Source organism: Bemisia tabaci, chromosome 2, assembly GCF_918797505.1.
Source record: "Bemisia tabaci chromosome 2, PGI_BMITA_v3".
Classification (NCBI taxonomy): domain Eukaryota; kingdom Metazoa; phylum Arthropoda; class Insecta; order Hemiptera; family Aleyrodidae; genus Bemisia; species Bemisia tabaci.
This window is the reverse complement of record NC_092794.1, coordinates 24,979,450-24,997,275: the sequence shown is the minus strand read 5'-3', so window position 1 is coordinate 24,997,275 and position 17,826 is coordinate 24,979,450. Positions and strand designations below refer to the sequence as shown.

Sequence of the window (17,826 nt, the reverse complement as noted above, 5' to 3'; positions counted from 1 at the left end):
CCGCCCTCCTCTGCCAATCTCTAACCTGAAAATGTGTTCCCAAAACGCAATCACGAAAGCTTGCAAGAGATATCACGACATATGGCTGCCCTGCCTAACAATAGCCTAGCATGAAAATGGAAAATACTCTTTTTATGGAATTGAAATACAGTAAAATCTCACCGAGTCGAACTACGGTTAAGACGAAATGCCGATTAAGTCGAATTTTTTTTCGGACCCTAGACACGTCCAGAAAAGAAGAGGAGACAGGAGAATCGTTTAAGTAGTGCCGCTATTGGGTGAAATAACAACAATCTACAGACACAGTATTCAGTTACAGAGTTATCAATCGATTTTTAATCATTCCAACGATTTCTAGGAGTCTTTCGGACGATCAGTGGCAATTTGACAAAGAACGGAGGCTTTTTTCAATAAAATTTTCCGGTCAGAAGCTTCTGAGCCCGTTTTTTCAAAACTATGTTTTTGCACTTGCTGTTCTCTTCGCTATCATGGCAGGAGGTATTAGTGAAGAAATCTCTGTCAAATTTTAGTTTCATTTGAACAAGTTGCGTCACCAGGCAACGAAATCCGCAAAGCCTTGCGAGAAGGCAGGAAACGCGAGGTAAACCAAAGTTAGAGGTTATGCTCAAGTGTCCTGTCCCCGATTACCTATGCTCTTTGTTTCTAACATTCAACTCATTCATTCCTGTGATTCGATATTGATAATTTGATCATGGTTTTGCGAAGTGTGAACAGAGACGTTGAAACTAATGCTCGCGGAGAACATAAAGTTGTGGCCAAAATTTGTGCTTCTCAACGAACGGTAGGTATATAATATAATAATTAACAGTCTACGAAACACGGACATCTGCACCTTCGCCACATCGACGGTGTAAGTCGGCAATCGCATAACTCGGTTTGCGACGTCGCAGACTTCCGATACTTTATTGTTTAAACGGAGAACTACTCAACGGCAATTCTTTAAAACTGCCGTGATTTTTCTTCTTTGTGCGAAGAAAATTCTGCAAAAACTTCAAGGAATGATGTCAATTTGCTCTCCTTTAAAAAAATAACCTAGAGGCGGAGATTTTCAGACACCGCAATATGTGATTGCGGACTTACGCCGTCGATATGGAGGAAAAACGCCGTAGGAACATTCCAACATTTCTAGTTATCCTCTCGTCAAATATGAATTTACCTAAAAATTCGTTCATATCTTTCTTTCAATTTTTCACAGAGTTTTCTTCGCCATGATTTCCGGTGTAGTATATAAAAAGAGGGGTGTCGATAAGGGCCGTTTTGGGGCCCCCCTGAACTTTCTCAACTCAACGATTTTTTTTTTTTTCTCATTGAAGGTCTATACTGTACGGATAATGCATGATGATCTGCTCATTTTCGGTCTCTTAGGTCTAATACTGGCCTAAACATGGGTCTGGAGGCTGATATCGGCGAATAAATGAGGATGTGGTGGATTTGCGGTCGAACGCCAAAAATTGGGACTTTCCGCCAAACTCAGCCTCTAGACCCATGTTTAGGCCAGGTATTAGACCCAAAAAGAGGTCATAAATTAAATCATGACGTACCTATTCCGTAAAGTATAAACCTGCAATGAAAAGCAAGAATATCGGTGAGTCGAGAAAATTCAGGCTGGGCCCAAAGACGGCCTTTATCGATACCCCTCCTTTCAATGAAAAGATGCCATAATTCGTCTTAAATGTATATTTTTAATCAGGAATTTGGCAAAATTCAAATATTCATTCGGCTTTTTCCTCTAGGACGGTAGACCCATCATCAACGTGTTCTTTTCAACCTTCTTACGCTCGGTTCTCGGTCAGTTTTTTTTTCGTCAGCATATTTTTTGGTGCTAACAAAACTCAAAAAAAATGCTCGCTCAGTGATAAATGTTTATGCCTGAGACTAAATGACATGACAGTTCAACGGTCGACTCGAGCTGAAAACGCAAATCTCGCAAATCCAAATTGTGGCCGAAAATAAGCAAGGTAGCTCGGTATCAAATTCGAGAGATTTTATACAGAGGCTTTTTTCGTTCTTTTGAATTCCAGTTCACAAATGAAACGTCGCCAAAACCTATCGAAAAAAATCAGTGTTGATTCTCCCCAATAATCGCAAATAATCTAGAGCAAAGAGAAAACTAGAGCTGTAATTTGAATTGCAGGCCGCTGTGTGGCACACCTTTAGTCGTCTCCGATTGGCTGACGATTCCCGCCAATTTCTTCAGTTAGCTGTTGCTAAAAATGTCTGCCCTCCTTAGGAATAACACGGCAGTTTTTTCGCGGGGGAATGGCCGGAAAAATAAGAAAAAAGTCCAAGCGTTGGAAAATTCGACAATTTATTCTCGGGAATTCTCTGAAGATAACCATGAATCATAAGTCCCATTTTGTTTTCATCGCATGCGAGAAATTTTTTTTTGAAAAATCCTAAAGTAATAAACAGCTATGCATTCTCAGCCGCTTTCCCGGCCGAAAGTGATGAAAAAGGATCGGCCTATCACCTTCGGAAAATTTCCGAAAATGAATTTTTGAAGTTTCCATCCTATATATATCTCTCATCGTTTTCGAGTCACTTCACCATGGTGAAAAAATCCATGTCATTTTCCATAAGGACCAAAAATTTTGGCAGCAGCCGACCGCGGATTTACGGCAAACGGTTACCGTCGCAGTCAATCAGAGGAGACTCGCTCCACCGCCCCAAAAGTAGGGGGTGCATCAACTCTGTCTATAAATCGAAATACGGCTCTTGTTAGTGTATTTTCCGAAGAAAATACTCTATTTTTTCTCTTCGATTCAGAAGCAACCCTTCTGTTCGTTGCAATCCAACTTCAGATCTAAAAGCAAGCGCCTGGCCCTATTTCTACTCTATCAGCTTGTCCATACCGCCGTGATAAGGAAAAACGCCGTATGAACCTACAGGCGTTGCCAAATTTCCTTTCATAAAATGCAAATTTACAGAGAAATGTGTGACCATTTTTCCTCCAATTTTTCAGATAATTTTATTCGCAGCCAGATCTAAATCATCTGCAAATTTCAAGAGAAAATATTCACAATATATATCCTAAAAATGATCATTTTATCGGAGGAAATTTGGCAACTCTCGAATGTTCATACGGCGTTCTTCCTTAGCACGACAGCATAGTCTGGTGCTCGATAACAAGCTTGTGTGCAGTATGATTTTCCTTTCTCTCCCCCCCCCCCCCCCCCTGTCGATAACTCGGCTGACTAAGATTTTCCTCATCATTAATATTCTGTTGATAAAATTGATAATTACTCATTTGCCGCGGTTTGATAACAATGAATGATTAAGTTAAAAATTGTAAGAGTTGCCAAAGGACTGCACGAACTGCAAAAACGTTATCTTTTGAACCTTTAATCCTCTCCTTGATCTATGGGTCTCTTCTGTCCGAGTCTATCTGAAGGTTTTAGACTTTTTCTCTTCTTCTCACCGGGGATATTACCAGTTTAAACATTTACGACACAACTTTTTAGATTTTTTATCTTTTTTCTCTCTTTCCAGCAACGTAATGGCTCTCTTTAAGGGCCCTTTTAGAAACTGGTGTTTTTGAAACAGTAAACTAAATAAATCTACTCATTTTATTGTTCTTAAAACTTGATAAAATGTTCATCGAACTTTGTAAAATTGCATACGATATTCACCGAAATCTGGCAAATGTGACCAAACATGTATCAAAATAATTTGTCTATCATGATTTTGGTTCACTGAACTTTCTAATTCTCAAATTCGACCAATTTCCAACAACTACATGGAACCTCATAAACTCTCAAATAGTCCCAAAGATGTTCCCTCATCTAAGTACATTTAATGGACAACTCAAGATTATTCTCATAGTTTAGGCAGTAATTTGGCCTATTTCATATTTCTTACGCCAGTTACCATTAACCAGATGTCTATGCAGCAATAATGTCACAGTTGATAAAAGTGTGTAACATTGTTTCTGTTGAAATACTGAGGGGGCCATTATCTGGGAAGAATTTTTTAGTGCGTCTCAGATAAGTATTCTGTCCTTGAGCAATGGTTGTAAATGTGAACCAACGGTAAAATAAGGGAATATTTACCTGAACCTGCTTGAACAATCGGTCAACTAGTATGAAAAAATTGCCTTAAAAATGTCCAATCACATGACAATAGTGTCGTCTTAGGTGACTTGGTTCAAGAACTCTCTATAAAATAGCCCCTAAATTGAGTAGTAACTAAACAGACACAGGAATCCTGAAATGACATTTTTCTCATTTTAATGGCCTCTTTGTAGATCTTTTTCCATCTGTCTGTTGCAATTAGAAGATGTGAAAAAAGGGATCTTAATTTCCCCTCAGAAAAACAACAGTTCTCAATTTCACTTTTTGATTGTGATGAACTCAAACACTTAATATTCAGTCCATTATTGGCACTAATAAATATGTCTTGAGGTACTCATCCATGAATTTTTATTTTCTTTGTTTCAGTCTCTGGGTATCCTAGGATCAATACCAGCAGCATGGTTGATCATCACATTATTTTTACTTTTAATTTATTTGTTAACAAGATGCTGTGATCGAAAGCCTCGGCCTAAACACAGTATAGTAGTTTTAAAATGGACCCTTGCAATTTTCACAGTCCTCTGTTGGTAAGTTGTTCTGCATTCAGAATTCATTCTTAATTCTTAATTTTGAAAAAATACACACTTTTACGTCTTAAAATTGTAGCTCCAATTTTTTTTATTTTTCTTTTCATAAAGGAAAGAAATTACGTTTTGCCAAGTTAAGTCTCTAAGCGAATTATGCTGTGCGAAAACCGGTAATGTCTAGTTTACCAGTCTTGAGTTTTTTTGAGTTGAAAATAATTTCCACAGTTAAGTAGATGCAACAATTAAAGTGGTGTAAAATGAATTAAAATGTTCAGAGAAATAAGCTTCTTTACAGCTGTCTCACAATTTCACCGATTGGGTATCTTTTTAATGTTAAGTAAAGTCGCTTCCATCCCTTTTACTCCCATGGAGTTTGAACCTTTATTTAAAAATGCATTTACACTTTAACTTTTTTGGTTAAAAAATTATCTAATGGCAGGTGGTATAAGTTCATAAATGCATTCAAATTTATTTTTGTTGTACAGTGGTGCTGTTGGTGTGAGTCTTTATGGCAACGATGATGTGCATAATGGTCTGCTGCACTTCCAAGCAGCAGTTCGTGATATTGATAAGATAATTTCAGGTGTTAGAAATCAGGTAAGAACGACCAAGAATTATTTAATGATTTTAGAATAGCTATCTGTAATAATGCATTAAAACATTTTCCCTCTTCACCAAAATGTTGTGTGAATGAAACTATATTCAATGTTGGTGCATTGTACCTAGGCATTTTTATTCTCAAATTTTAAGTGAATTTTTTTCATTTCTTCACTCTAATTAAAATTTTGAGGCCAAAATTTTAGTAAGGTAGAGTATGATTCACAATTTAATGGAACCAAAGAAGCGATCCCTAAAATAGCTGCTTGTGAATGCTGGAAAATGATTGAGAATAGTTCACTAACTATATCGCGTTATTACTTTTCCATAAGTTATGCTTTCCTGGAGACAACGTTAATTTCTTCAAGTCCCTGCATGTCATATCTTGTTGGAGAGTTGCTCTAAGTAACGTTTTCCGGAAAACAACCTTCTACTTCTAAATCCCCTTCGACAACGTCATTAACGACTAAAACTATCAATATCATGCTTTGTTTTAGGATATTTTATTAATTCTTATTCCTAAGCCATATATCAGGGCACAATCTAAATGATGTTCAAAGAACAGGTCATAGAAATTCAATTCACTTTCGAGGAACTCTACTAAGGCACATGCACAGGGGCACACATCCTAGAGTACTTCGAAAATCAACGAAATGGGAGTACACATTCAAGAACACCAAAGCTGCATGTTTGTGTACAATTTTTCGTTTTATCGTATTTCCATTTAATATGTGTTGCTGCCTTCATACATCACTGAGAGTTTTATTACTTTAAAGTGCAATCAAACATGTGATTAAATTCCTCCAGACCTAATATTATTGATTTTATCAATAGTCGATCATTTCTAATTCCTTCACTCTATGCAGAATGTCTGTGCTTGAATTTGACACTATTCTGAGAATTTAATTTATATTTTATCTAGACTAGATGAATGAACTTAATTCATCAGTATTAAGAGCTGGGAGCATCTCAATTTTTAGTCATGCTTTTTTTTTCTCTTTAATGAGCGATTTCTAAATCATTCATCAAATCTAAATTACTGCTCTTTAATTAGAGGAACGTTGGTCACAAAAGAGCTCTTTAAAGGATACCGTAAAAATTTCCCCCCAATATTTATCACTTCAAGCATTTTTATAATCATGTTTTAAAATTTCAATCTTTCTTTTGTATTTGTTGCAGACAACTAACATAGAAAATACATTAGAACGTAAAATTTATCCTTTATTAACGGAACTGAAAGATGTGTTTGATAATCCCATCGCAAATCAAACTGCACGAGCACTGTTACAAAATGCCATCAATGCCATGACAGGCAACAGGACAGCATCCTTGGACAGCTGTCGAGACATCAGTCGACCTCTGCGCAATTTAGCCTTTGCGCAGGGTATCAATTTGGCCAGCCAAGCCGAAACTATCAGGTAAGTCGCCCCAACCTTACTTTCCAGTGCCTTAAGTGGCATCAAATCGTTTATTGCAAATAATTTTTTGACTAAATGATGGTTTATCTTTAATTTGAGTAAGTACCGACGAATCTTGTGCAGTCAGAATTTATTGAGGTGAGAAATATACTGAGAGAGACCAGTGCTCTCTTGAGAAGGGATCGCAGTTTCTGTCAGTAACATTAAATCCATCCAGATTAATTTATTCAATTGTATTTGGTCCTAACTTGTATTTGAAACTGCTCATGCTGAATATGATTTTGGGTTTTGGTTTATTTTGGAATCTAAGGGGTCAACATATTTAGATGAAGTCTATTTTATATATTTTAACAATAGTAGTAAGAAAACCAGACTCTTTTAACTCTCTGGAATGTCTTTATATAAGTCGACGGCGTAAGTTCGCAATCACATATCTCGTTTGCGGTGTCTGAAAATCTCTACCTCTATGTTATTTTTTTAAAGGAGAACAAATTGACATTATTCCTTGAAGTTTTTGCAGAATTTTCTTCGTACAGAGAACAAAAATCATGTCAGTTTTAAAGAATTGCCGTTGAGTAGTTTTCCGTTTAAAAAATAAAGTATGACAGGAAGTCTGCGACGGCGCAAACCGAGGTATGTGATTGCGGACTTACATTATCGATGTACTTAATAGTATAATTTGCCACAAAAACAATCATGCAAATTAAAATGAAAAAGAACACTCCACTTATAGGGCAATCCAGGCATTTGGTAGCAAGTTAGGTTTGTAAGTCAACAGTGAAACTCTGAAACCACGTATCTTGGTCACACTGTTTTAAAATTGCTGCTCCTATTCTACTCTTTAAAAAGAGTCCAAGTCAACATCATTCTATGGAGTTTTCTCCGAATTTTCCTTGCATAGAGAGAAAATACTACAGCAGTTGGCAAGAATTTCTGTTTGGTGATTTTCACTTTAAAAATAAAGGATGGCAGTAAGTCTACAAAATTGCAAACCAAGGTACAAGGCTTTGTCGAAGTGTAAAAGAAAAAGAGAGAGTGAGAAAAAAAGATTTAAGCTTTACGATGATAAACCGTTCCAGAAAATTAGGGAATATGCATTAAAGGAAAACGGGATTTTTTTCTCTTTTAACTTGAGACTGTTTCCCTTGTTATTTAATTCGGAAGTTAAAATTGATGCAATACCACAGAATTACGGAAGAGATTAAAAGGAGAACGTTTTTTGCTCTGAGCTCCTAAAGAAGTTATAGTTTTTCTTTTAAAAAACAGGGAATTAATAATAGGAAGCCCTAAGTTTTCATCAGGGAATCCGCCCCTCAAATTCATGATCAGGAACTAAGATAATTTAAAAATTTTCTACACCAAGCCACAAACCGATTGGGGCGTTAGGACAATAATTATATCCTTCCAATTGTCTGCTATTAAAATTCATCTGTATACATAAGCATAACAATAAACTAATGACAATGATTTCCGCAGGTGGCTTGTCACAATGGGTGTATTGAGTGTACTCCTAATTTTCTGTGTAATCCTTTTGTTCGGAGTTGCCAGACATTCTCGCTGTGCACTAATTTTGTAAGTATTATTTTAATCCATACAGAAGCCTCCCTTATTGTTGACAAATTTGTTTCCTTGAAAGCCTCCTTCAACGTAACCTTCCAGATCCGTGGCAGATGGAGGAATGAGTGACATTTTTTAAATGTTCTCTCTCTGCCACCTCCCTGATATTGTCTTGTCCATGAAACTTTTAATCTCTCCAGTCCGAGTAGAATATTAAAAAATTTAATCCTTTTCTTCTTTCCTGTTTTCAGCCATTTTTCCATGCTACTCCTTTATCCTCTCCTTGTCCTTATAAGCCCCCCTGATCTTCTCTTTCGTTCCTTACTCCTGTGCTTTTTCGCAAGACTCTACGGTAATTCATATTCTCTTTTTAACCTCTTTTTTTCCCTTGTACTTCAGACCTCAAAGAACAAGAGATACTGAAAGCCATCTGCTTGTTTATACTTCACTTAAATGCACAAAATTTCTGCTCCAACATGGGACATAAAGGAAGCCTACGGGGCAAGAACGTAGTCAATCACATCAGGTGTCAGAAGGCACTCAAGGTTGCTTTAAATAAAGAACTTAGATCAAGTATTGAAACATGTTGGTAGCGGTATTTAATAATAGATCAAGTAAGTTACGGATTGTTCTCAGGAAAAGCTGGAAACAGAAGGAAGAGTCTCTCCTCCAATGAATGCCATCTGGTCAACATCACAATTGCCCTACACTTGAAATTTTTTGATCTATTCTCATTCAAAAATTTTTAGGAGCGATGAAATTTTTTCTTTTTCTATTTATAATGTCGTAGATAGTCAAGATAATAAGTGAAAAGAAAGCTGTTTAAAGTCCATTACAAGTAAATTGGTGTGACAGGGACAGCAATACCAGTCAAAGGCTGCTGAATAAGAGATCTTTCATTTACCTGGCCGCACCTCTATGCGATACGAGAACATTTTCCTCAATAGATTTTCAATAAAGTAAAAGATTCTCTTCTTGATCAGCTGTTATCCGGTACTGTCGCTGCTTTGCCGTTAAGTAACTTGAAAACAAGAGGCTCAAAACTTAACTTTCTGCCATAAATATCTTGGAAAAGTGTCATGAACAGAAGGCACAGAAATTTTCATTGGTCTCAGGAATGGTTAACGCCTTGTCTCCTCGGGACGTTTCACAGGATTTTTCTCAAGTTTGAGTCGCAAGAATGAAACTTCTAGGCTTTTTTCCTGTTAAACAACACAACAAAATGTCTTCTTCTTCGTTTTAAGTCATTCCTGGGACTTCACAAGGACTCTAAGTTGGTACTGTGATTAGTATTAACTAACTCAATATTTTTCTCAACTTGGCAAGTGAGATTTTTCCTTGGGACATGTGGAGACAAGGCCTTTAATAGCCTTAATATAGCCTTTTAAGGAAGTTGGTATCACAGCACCTCCCAAATATTATAGAGTTTGCTATTGAACAATGTTTGATGTAATTCATTGTGGGCCCTCTCTGTTGTTTGTGAATATTTTTCATTAATATTCTGCAGATGTATGTTTATTCAGAGTGATAATCAAACCAACAAAACAGAGAGAGAAAATCGAAGTCAACAATTCAAGCCAGTAGTAAAATTCTTGTGTATCATCAAGTCTTCAATTGTTCATATTATCATATTCTTTTAGGTTCTCCGTTTTTGGACTGTTCGCTGTGATCATTTCATGGTTGTCAACATCCGTGTATCTTGCTACCTCAGTGGTAAGACTTTCTCTTTTATTATTACTTCCATAATTACATAAGTCTGTTACTGCTTAGAGATAACCGAATCCCAGAAAGTTGCGACTTAAAAGTAATGCATCTCAACAAAGGTGTGATAGCAGGTGTAAAATTGATCATTAGAGAAAATCAGGGAATGTAAAATGCAGTTACACTGATTCTGGTTAATGTCAAAGTATGTCACTACCCATGTTTATAACGCTGCAAATCAGCTGAATTTACATGCTGCTTTAAATGTTTCATCATCATTTTAATCAATCAGTTGAAAATAAATATAATGACCAAAAGTAATCGTAAACAGATTCATAGTTGTAATCTTACACCCTAAACTCAAAAATGTTTTTCTCTATAGAGTAGATTTGTTTTGAGATCAAAATGGAAAAAGGGCCAAATTTAAAGGCATGAACATGTTTTTACCCTTCTTTTGTCAATCTATCAAATAACTAGTCTTAAAATTGAAACCTCACAAAATTGTTTCATTCTGCAAAATAGTTGAGAACAATTCAGCTCATCGTTTCTAAAACATAGTAAAACCTAGAAATAGGGAGATATATCAGGGGAAGAAAACTTGGTGGGAAAATCAGGAAATTGGTGTTAAAAACTTTGGCAACGAGTGGCAGTTGGTGTGAAAATCCTTCGGATTGTCTCCATTGGTTTCTAATCCTTCAAATTAGAAACAGAGAAGTTGAGCAAAGTTACAAATTTTCGTTCTTTTACTCATCATAAAGGGAAAAAAACCCATGTGTGTGAAATTTTCCCTTTTCCTACAAAAAAACTTTCGGATATCAAATTTTTGAAACTTTGCGGTCTTGACTTGGTTCTACAGAATCAGTTAAAAGTTGGAAAATTTGATTTTTCTCTTTAAACTTTGAAGAAAAATCTTAAATCGGTTAAAAGAATCCAGAAAGAAATAAGAGGTAATTCAAGGTTTTCATGAGGGAATTTTACTGTGGAAAACAACTAAATATCAGGGAATTTACGAAATAAAGAATTTTTAGATACCTTGATTTATTTTCATTTCCTTCAAATCTTTATTAAAAACTCTCCAAATTTTGTCAACCACAGGCTCTTGGAGATATTTGCGTCGCACCTGATCAGGTCCTGGAACATGAGTCACCATCTTCGTTCAAATCTGACATCCTCCATTACTACACAACGTGTGAGATTTCTCGCACAAATCCATTTACAGTTGTAATCCACAAGGCAACCAAGTCAATGCAGGCAATGAAGTTCAATTTAGCAGTCGTATCAAGGCCAGCCAAGGAGCTATACCCACCTCCGTTACTGGGAATGCGGCTGGAGATCCTCACAACAGAAGTCAACCATGTTTCCGAAATGATCGCCAGCTTAGCTGGCCTTGTTGATTGCAAGCCAATCCACCAGCAGTACATGCAAGCCCTTCATGCAGTCTGCGAAGTTGGACTGTAAGTTTTCTACAGTTTGATATGGCATTTTTAGTAGGGTCCTATTTCTATATATCCACTGTTTATTGCATTATTCTGCATTAAAAGTGCAGAAAATTTTAAAAAGAAAAAAGACAAAAATTTTAATTGTATATTTCGCCAATCTGTTGGAAACCCAAGAAATGCAACTAAAATGTACTTTAAAATGTACAAAATGTAAATGTAGAATTAAAGCCTCTAGTGAAAGAAGGTGAGCAACAATTTATTTAAAAAAATTTGAATTACCAGCAATTTTGAACCCAGCTTGTTTTGAAGTATACATTGCAATAGAAACTTAATGAATAAAAATAAATATTAAAGAAATAGGTACGTACAAAAAATAAAAAAAGTAAAAAATATCAGTAGTTGTTGACCTCGAAGATTTTCTTGTTTTATATTCAGAACTATTTAACCGATTTTAGCCAAGCACATGACACTTGGAAAGCCACATAACTGTTCAGCTTGGCTGAAAAATAATAATTGTTGGGTTTTGTTTTCCTTTAGCTTTGGACTGGCACTAATGCTAATTGCAAGTGCTGCTGCCGGCTTCTTCTTCACTGTTCTTGTATGGCTCGACTCGCACACATGGATTTACATCCGGAAAAAGTGAGTGATTTTTATGTTTCGTCATAATCTTTACATTAAGGAGCTGATCAGATTATTCCTTTTCACCAAATGCTGAATTTCAATTAAGTGTTTACAGCAAACCCATTACCAGTGACCAAAGTCATGAATCAAGGAACACATAGGGTTCATGACTTCTTGGAATGCTCTCAAAAATATGTGAACTTTTTAAAATGGACCTCTTGACAAGGTATGAAGTTATGCATTAGGACACATGTTTCTTAACCAAAATTTCATGTAATATACGATTCCTGCAACGCAAATTACTGAAATTAACTCTTAATCAAGATATTTAATGTTTCTTGGTACGTAAATTTAAACCTCTTGCTTATGAAAATGCAACTTTTTACGTCTGTGAAATCGCGCGCTAAACATTGCCACAACAGTGTTGTGGCAATGTTTAGCGCAAGTCTCTGCAGAATGAAAGTATGACAACCTCAATCTCTGTACTTTGGCTCAGTCATTGCTTGTTGGTAACACTTTAAAAAACAGGAGGAGGAACGGAAATATTGCTCAATTAAGAGGCTTGCTAAGATTGTTGAAGTGCGGGTTTGGACTCACTGAGAATATTGCGTTTCTTGTGACCGAGCGATTCAACTTTCCTGTAACCAATGTAAAAAAAAAAAAAAAAAAAAGTTAAAATCATAGTTAGGGTGTGATTTAAGTGATTTTCGATGCAAGAATCGCGTTCTAAGATAAATTCTGGTTAAGAAACATGTATCAGAATGCTTAAATTCGTACTTTGTGTAGTGGTCCATTACCCTCTCCTGACAATATGTTCATATTAATATGTCCAATCTTAACGATTTGATGATCAGAAAGTTTGAATGTGCTACTTACAATGTAAACTACAAACTTCAATTTTTCACTCATAATAAAATTTTGAAAGTTTTCGATGTGTTCAACGTGTTCTCGTGAAATTTTGCCGAGGACACTTGACTCATAGATGACTGATTTTTACTCTGTGTTGTGGATCATTATCAGCATTTTGTGAACGCAATTTATGTCTTCCTCTTTGCATTAAAATTTTTACGTGGTACAGCCACAATTAATTGACAGACTTCAGATTGAAAAGCAGTTAGTATGAGCTCCTTTTTCATAGAAGATACATTTTTTATCCTTAAAATTTCTTGGTATTACTGTGCTCCTTTTCTGTGCTCTCTCTCTCTCTTTCTTTTCAATTTTTAACAACCTATCCATTTCCTGTTTGTCAAGGAGAAGTTGTGTAGTTGGTTCCATCAGGAAGAAGTAATTTGTTTTATTCTTTAAAATTTGAATCACAAATTTGTTGCTTCGACTGGCAATATGAACTTAAAGACCGTCTCAAATCTCATCAAAGGGAGTAACACCTTAAGAAAGTTTTCTCCTATCTTTCCAATCCAAAAAGCATAATTTTGTTCCAGTTCAAACTGGACCTTGCTCATAAAAGTCCCCCTTTTCCCGCTTTTCCCTTTCAATTTTATGACACAAATCTAGAATTAATTAAAAATTCAACTGGCCAGAACTAATTTTATTTGGGTCTCATTGACCTGCAGTTCTACTGAGAGGCACTTTTTTTGCGCTATCCTCTAGTTTTTCCTCATGAGAACAATTTTTTTCGCTGTATTTTTCTTTTGTGCAGCTCTTAGAATGATTTCCCTCAAATTGTTATTGCACGATAATCAAAACTTTAAGTAAGAATCAGTAACAGTGAAGTATTGATTTAGCTTTAAAACTAAAATATCTTAATTCATTTAGGGTTTGACGAAAAATCTTCCACTTTGTAGTAGATCTAGTCGTTTATTTGCATTCTGATGCTCAAGCATATTACCACGATTACTTTAAGGAGAGAGTGTACCTTTTTTTGGGTCAAGGATTCTGTCCAAAAGATTCTAGTGCCATTTTCAACATAAGAATCAAAGTTTAAGTACACATGTATAGGAATATCACGATTTTAAATTCACCATTTTGAAGTACAAGGTCGGTGCAAAAACTTTGTGGAAAAATCTTGTCTTGTAATTGTACGTTAATCAGATAAATGTAAAAATCTGTTACCAATGACTCAGTTGAATCTACCTGAACTATTTTCCTTAAAATTGGAGGAGAAAGTTGCTAACTATAACATGCTTTCAAATGCAGTCGCAGTCTGCATAGTCAATGTAATCACAGCTGCAGCCGCGTTAAGAGACCAACACATTAACATTAAATGTTTTGTTAATTGCTTTAAACTTAATTGCCTAAAAATAACATAGACTCGTAGTGAGAAACTTTCCCGCAAACTTTTTAAACTGACTTGGTACTGATACAAAAATCGAATAATAGGCTGGTGTTTAGCCTTCCTTTTAGGTTCAATTCATTGTCAGTTTACTGCAGCAAATAACTCCAAAGATTTCCTGATACTAGAAATTTTCGTTTTTTCCTTGCTTTTCTGTCTGATTTTTGCTCAGGACCATCCTCTTCCAAGATACATCTGTTCTGTAGATCACTTCACTGTCGGAGCACTTGAAGTAAATTTGTTTCTTTCTTTCCAGGCGTGATTACATGCAAGTTGACGAACAAGATCCGTTCCTTCCACCTCCGGCTGCGTCCCAGGCGATCGCTGCCAGGACGCTTCACCGAAACCAAGGGTCGTACTTTCCATCCCCACCTCCCTCGTATTCCCTGCATGTTGATGACAATCCTTATCAGTAGTCTAGTTCTTGTTTTTGTCATTTGTTGTTTTCAAAATTATTTTCTTTTCAATGTCGTTCTTTTTTGAAGTCCGTGTAGTTTGACAACGCCAAAAAATCATCCAATCATCTTTACAAATCACATTCTACATTATTCACTCCAGAAATGTCACAAAAACTGTTAGTAAGACCATGATTTTTGAAGTAAATCAAAAGCTTTAAACTGGTTTACATTTCAGGCGATGTAAGCAAATCTCTCCTGTCTCTGAATTGAGGTGAATCCTGGGAATTTCAATCCAGCCTCCTGACATGAAAGATGGACCCAAGCTTAAAGCATTTTTGGTCCTCCCCTCTTGTTTTTAAGTCACCAAAGTCGAACGTTTCAAAAAGACATGGACATGAACTAATGTTGGAAATGAGTCAAATGCTCATTTAAGCTTTGAATCTCTCATGACATATTTGTTATGTTGGAAAAAATAATTTTTCAAAATGTTTTAAACCTCGGTCAGGAGTAAATATTGGACTTGTCTCAACCCTTCCTGTAGATATGTATATCAATATTGATAAGTACTAAAATTAGTTTTTTCAGATACAAAGTTTCAAATTCACACACCAAAGTAATAACTTTTCATGAAATATGGTGCCTTTATCTATAAAGCAACTGTGATTAAGAAATAAAATTGCAAGAAATCTCGTATCCTGTTAAGGTCACTCGATGAAGGAATGATGATCAAGTTTCAGCAATCTATCTCTATTTGCGAATGACTGTTTCGAATTTAGGAAAAACATTTATTGAGGAAATGAGCAGATTTTTCTCCTTAAATTTTCGCTGGACCCTAAATAGAAGGAAAGATTCAGAATGTGGTTTCAAGTACTGTTGTATTTGACTCCATACTAGCTATATTTTGTCACAATTTAGGTTAAAAGACTGCGATTTGAAACTCAAAGTAATAAGAGAAAATTCCAATACATTTCCGTCCCCTCTAAAGTTAATCAATGTGTATTAATTAAATCATTAGTTGTACTTTGTAAAGCTTTTTGGTGATTTTTTGGCATGATTTTTCGTGATCTTCCTCGAATCGACTTCTTTTTTGTTTCTTTTTATCCTCACAAGTTCATTCCATGTCTCATTCTAGTTGCACTCGAGTTTCTCATAAAAGGTGTTGGTTGGTTATTTCTTTGGCTCAAAAAATCCTAATTGCGCATTTCGTCTTTTGCTCTTGCAGACACCCTTTTTTTGTTGATGGAATTATACTCCTTTATCGAGGAAAAATCTTCATCATTAGTAAAAATCTTTAAGAGCTTATAATTTTGTCTCCATTCCAATGTTTGGTTTATGTATATGGTTCAGGTTATAACTTTAATGGTTTTTAATTTTGGCAATTTAAGAAAAAATTCCATGTTATGAATCATAATAGCTTGCTGGTTCAGTTGTCTACCCTACAGGATAAATTTACCTTTCCCGGTTATTCACAGCTTAAAAATTTGCAAATCTCTTTTAATCGTCAATTAATATTGACTTTTCATGACTCTTTGTTTTGATTTATTCAAATCATTTTCAAAATACGAATTAATTTCTGACAACTTTTCACTACCTTTAAACACATGTACTTGAAAAACGGAATATTGAATGTCTCTCATTCTAAAAGAGTCATGTTTAAATTTGGATTCATAACATGAACAGAATCTTTTGTGGTGCAGCAGATTTTTCATAAGTAAAGGGCTTATAGTTCCATCCTCTCTTAGGATCAAACTCTGGGATTCTTCAATTTACAAAAAAGGAGTTCCACTGCGTCTTTTAGTTATACTTTTCAATTTTTCCCCTCACCTTGATACTATTTTCTCCAAGTCAGTTTCTGCAATCTGTGATGATGATTTCACTCCACTGCGGCTCTTATTATTTTTACATTTTTTTGTTAATATTATTTTTGTTTTGTGAGATTCCCTTGGCAAATCAATTGATTTCTTAATTTTTATTTTTTCTTGAAGACGAAAGAAAGTAACAAAAGACGAAATGCGCAGGATTCACACATTTTCAAAAAATGGGATACAACCAAGTGCGCCCGAAGCAGAAGAGTGGACTTCTTTGAGGCAGCAATCATTCACCATGTCTGATGTGAATTTTAAGTTCAGTGAGAGGTAAGAGCTTGAAAATTTTATCGCTCTCGCACATTTTTTCATACCTCTCATATGAAGATCCAATCGTGTTCAATATACATGAAAATTGGGATAACTCAAATCTCAAACTTTTCTAACTTCTATACTTTGTTTTCAATTAGAGATGAAATTTTAAAGGGTTTAGGAGTACGGTCCTTAAACTCAAAAGGACAATCAAAGAACTGCTCCCGCGGACACAAGATCTCTCGTGACCCCTTCAAGAACAATATTCATAAGATGTAATCCGTCTATAGTCCTCTGAAATTTATTCTTTTACCTCTTGAAGTTTTCGTTGTACAATGTGCGAGGAAAATTTCAGAAGGTTTTGGGGGTGGCCCTTTCTGCTAAAAGAACAGGAGGTTTTGCATTTGTCGCAGGCAGTCAAAAATTGCCGGCAATTTGCAAGTGGCATGCGTGTTAACTTGTCAAATTGCAGCGATTTGCATCAACATAACAAAGGTTTCATCTGTGAAGAATCTCAAAAGCATGACGTCGGCTTGAAATTCCTTCTTTTTCTGATGATATCCTCCATTTTGCCAGGCAGTTATTTCAGTTGCTCACTCAAACCAAACCCAACTAAGATTCTTAAAAACACTACATTTGGCGTCGTTTACATTTGAAACTGATTGTTGTCAGAGGGTATCCTCCTTACTCGGAGATTCAGGGGGTTTTCTTTGAGACATTATTTCTCTCCAAATTTGGAAGTCGATTCATGGAAGTTTCTCCTACGTTTTGTCTCTGAATTTCTCTCCTGCACATCGTAAGCACAGCGCTAATTATGTATGTAGATTTTACAGTGAAAATATTTTGAATTGTGATCTATGTGTTTTTCTGGTAGTTTTAGTTCCATTTCATTTTTCTCTTCTTATTTTATTGAATTTCGTTTTCATTGAATGTTTGACTAACCATGGTAGCCCAAGAATTTTCCCCAAATATCATCCCCTGCACTCCCTGCAGCCCTTGAATCAGCTAGTCGTGTTTTTCTGAACTCAACAAAGCACACAATGTAGAGGTACATTTTCATTTGTACAGAT

At 35.7% G+C, this 17,826-nt stretch overlaps 1 protein-coding gene across 3 annotated transcripts in view; it reads left to right on the top strand.

Moving 5' to 3' along the window:
• tty (tweety) overlaps positions 1–17,826 on the top strand; it is a 106,988-nt gene that overhangs the window by 74,633 nt on the left and 14,529 nt on the right. The window contains exons 4-12 of one of the 3 annotated variants that reach the window (XM_019040361.2): positions 4,458–4,618; positions 5,104–5,215; positions 6,395–6,633; positions 8,110–8,205; positions 9,831–9,903; positions 10,987–11,345; positions 11,868–11,969; positions 14,498–14,593; positions 16,625–16,774. In XM_019040361.2, coding sequence (XP_018895906.1) covers positions 4,458–4,618; positions 5,104–5,215; positions 6,395–6,633; positions 8,110–8,205; positions 9,831–9,903; positions 10,987–11,345; positions 11,868–11,969; positions 14,498–14,593; positions 16,625–16,774 — 1,388 coding nt within the window. The remainder of the gene's footprint in view (positions 1–4,457; positions 4,619–5,103; positions 5,216–6,394; positions 6,634–8,109; positions 8,206–9,830; positions 9,904–10,986; positions 11,346–11,867; positions 11,970–14,497; positions 14,594–16,624; positions 16,775–17,826) is intronic. The other 2 variants (XM_019040369.2, XM_019040379.2) reach the window with 2 other exon arrangements.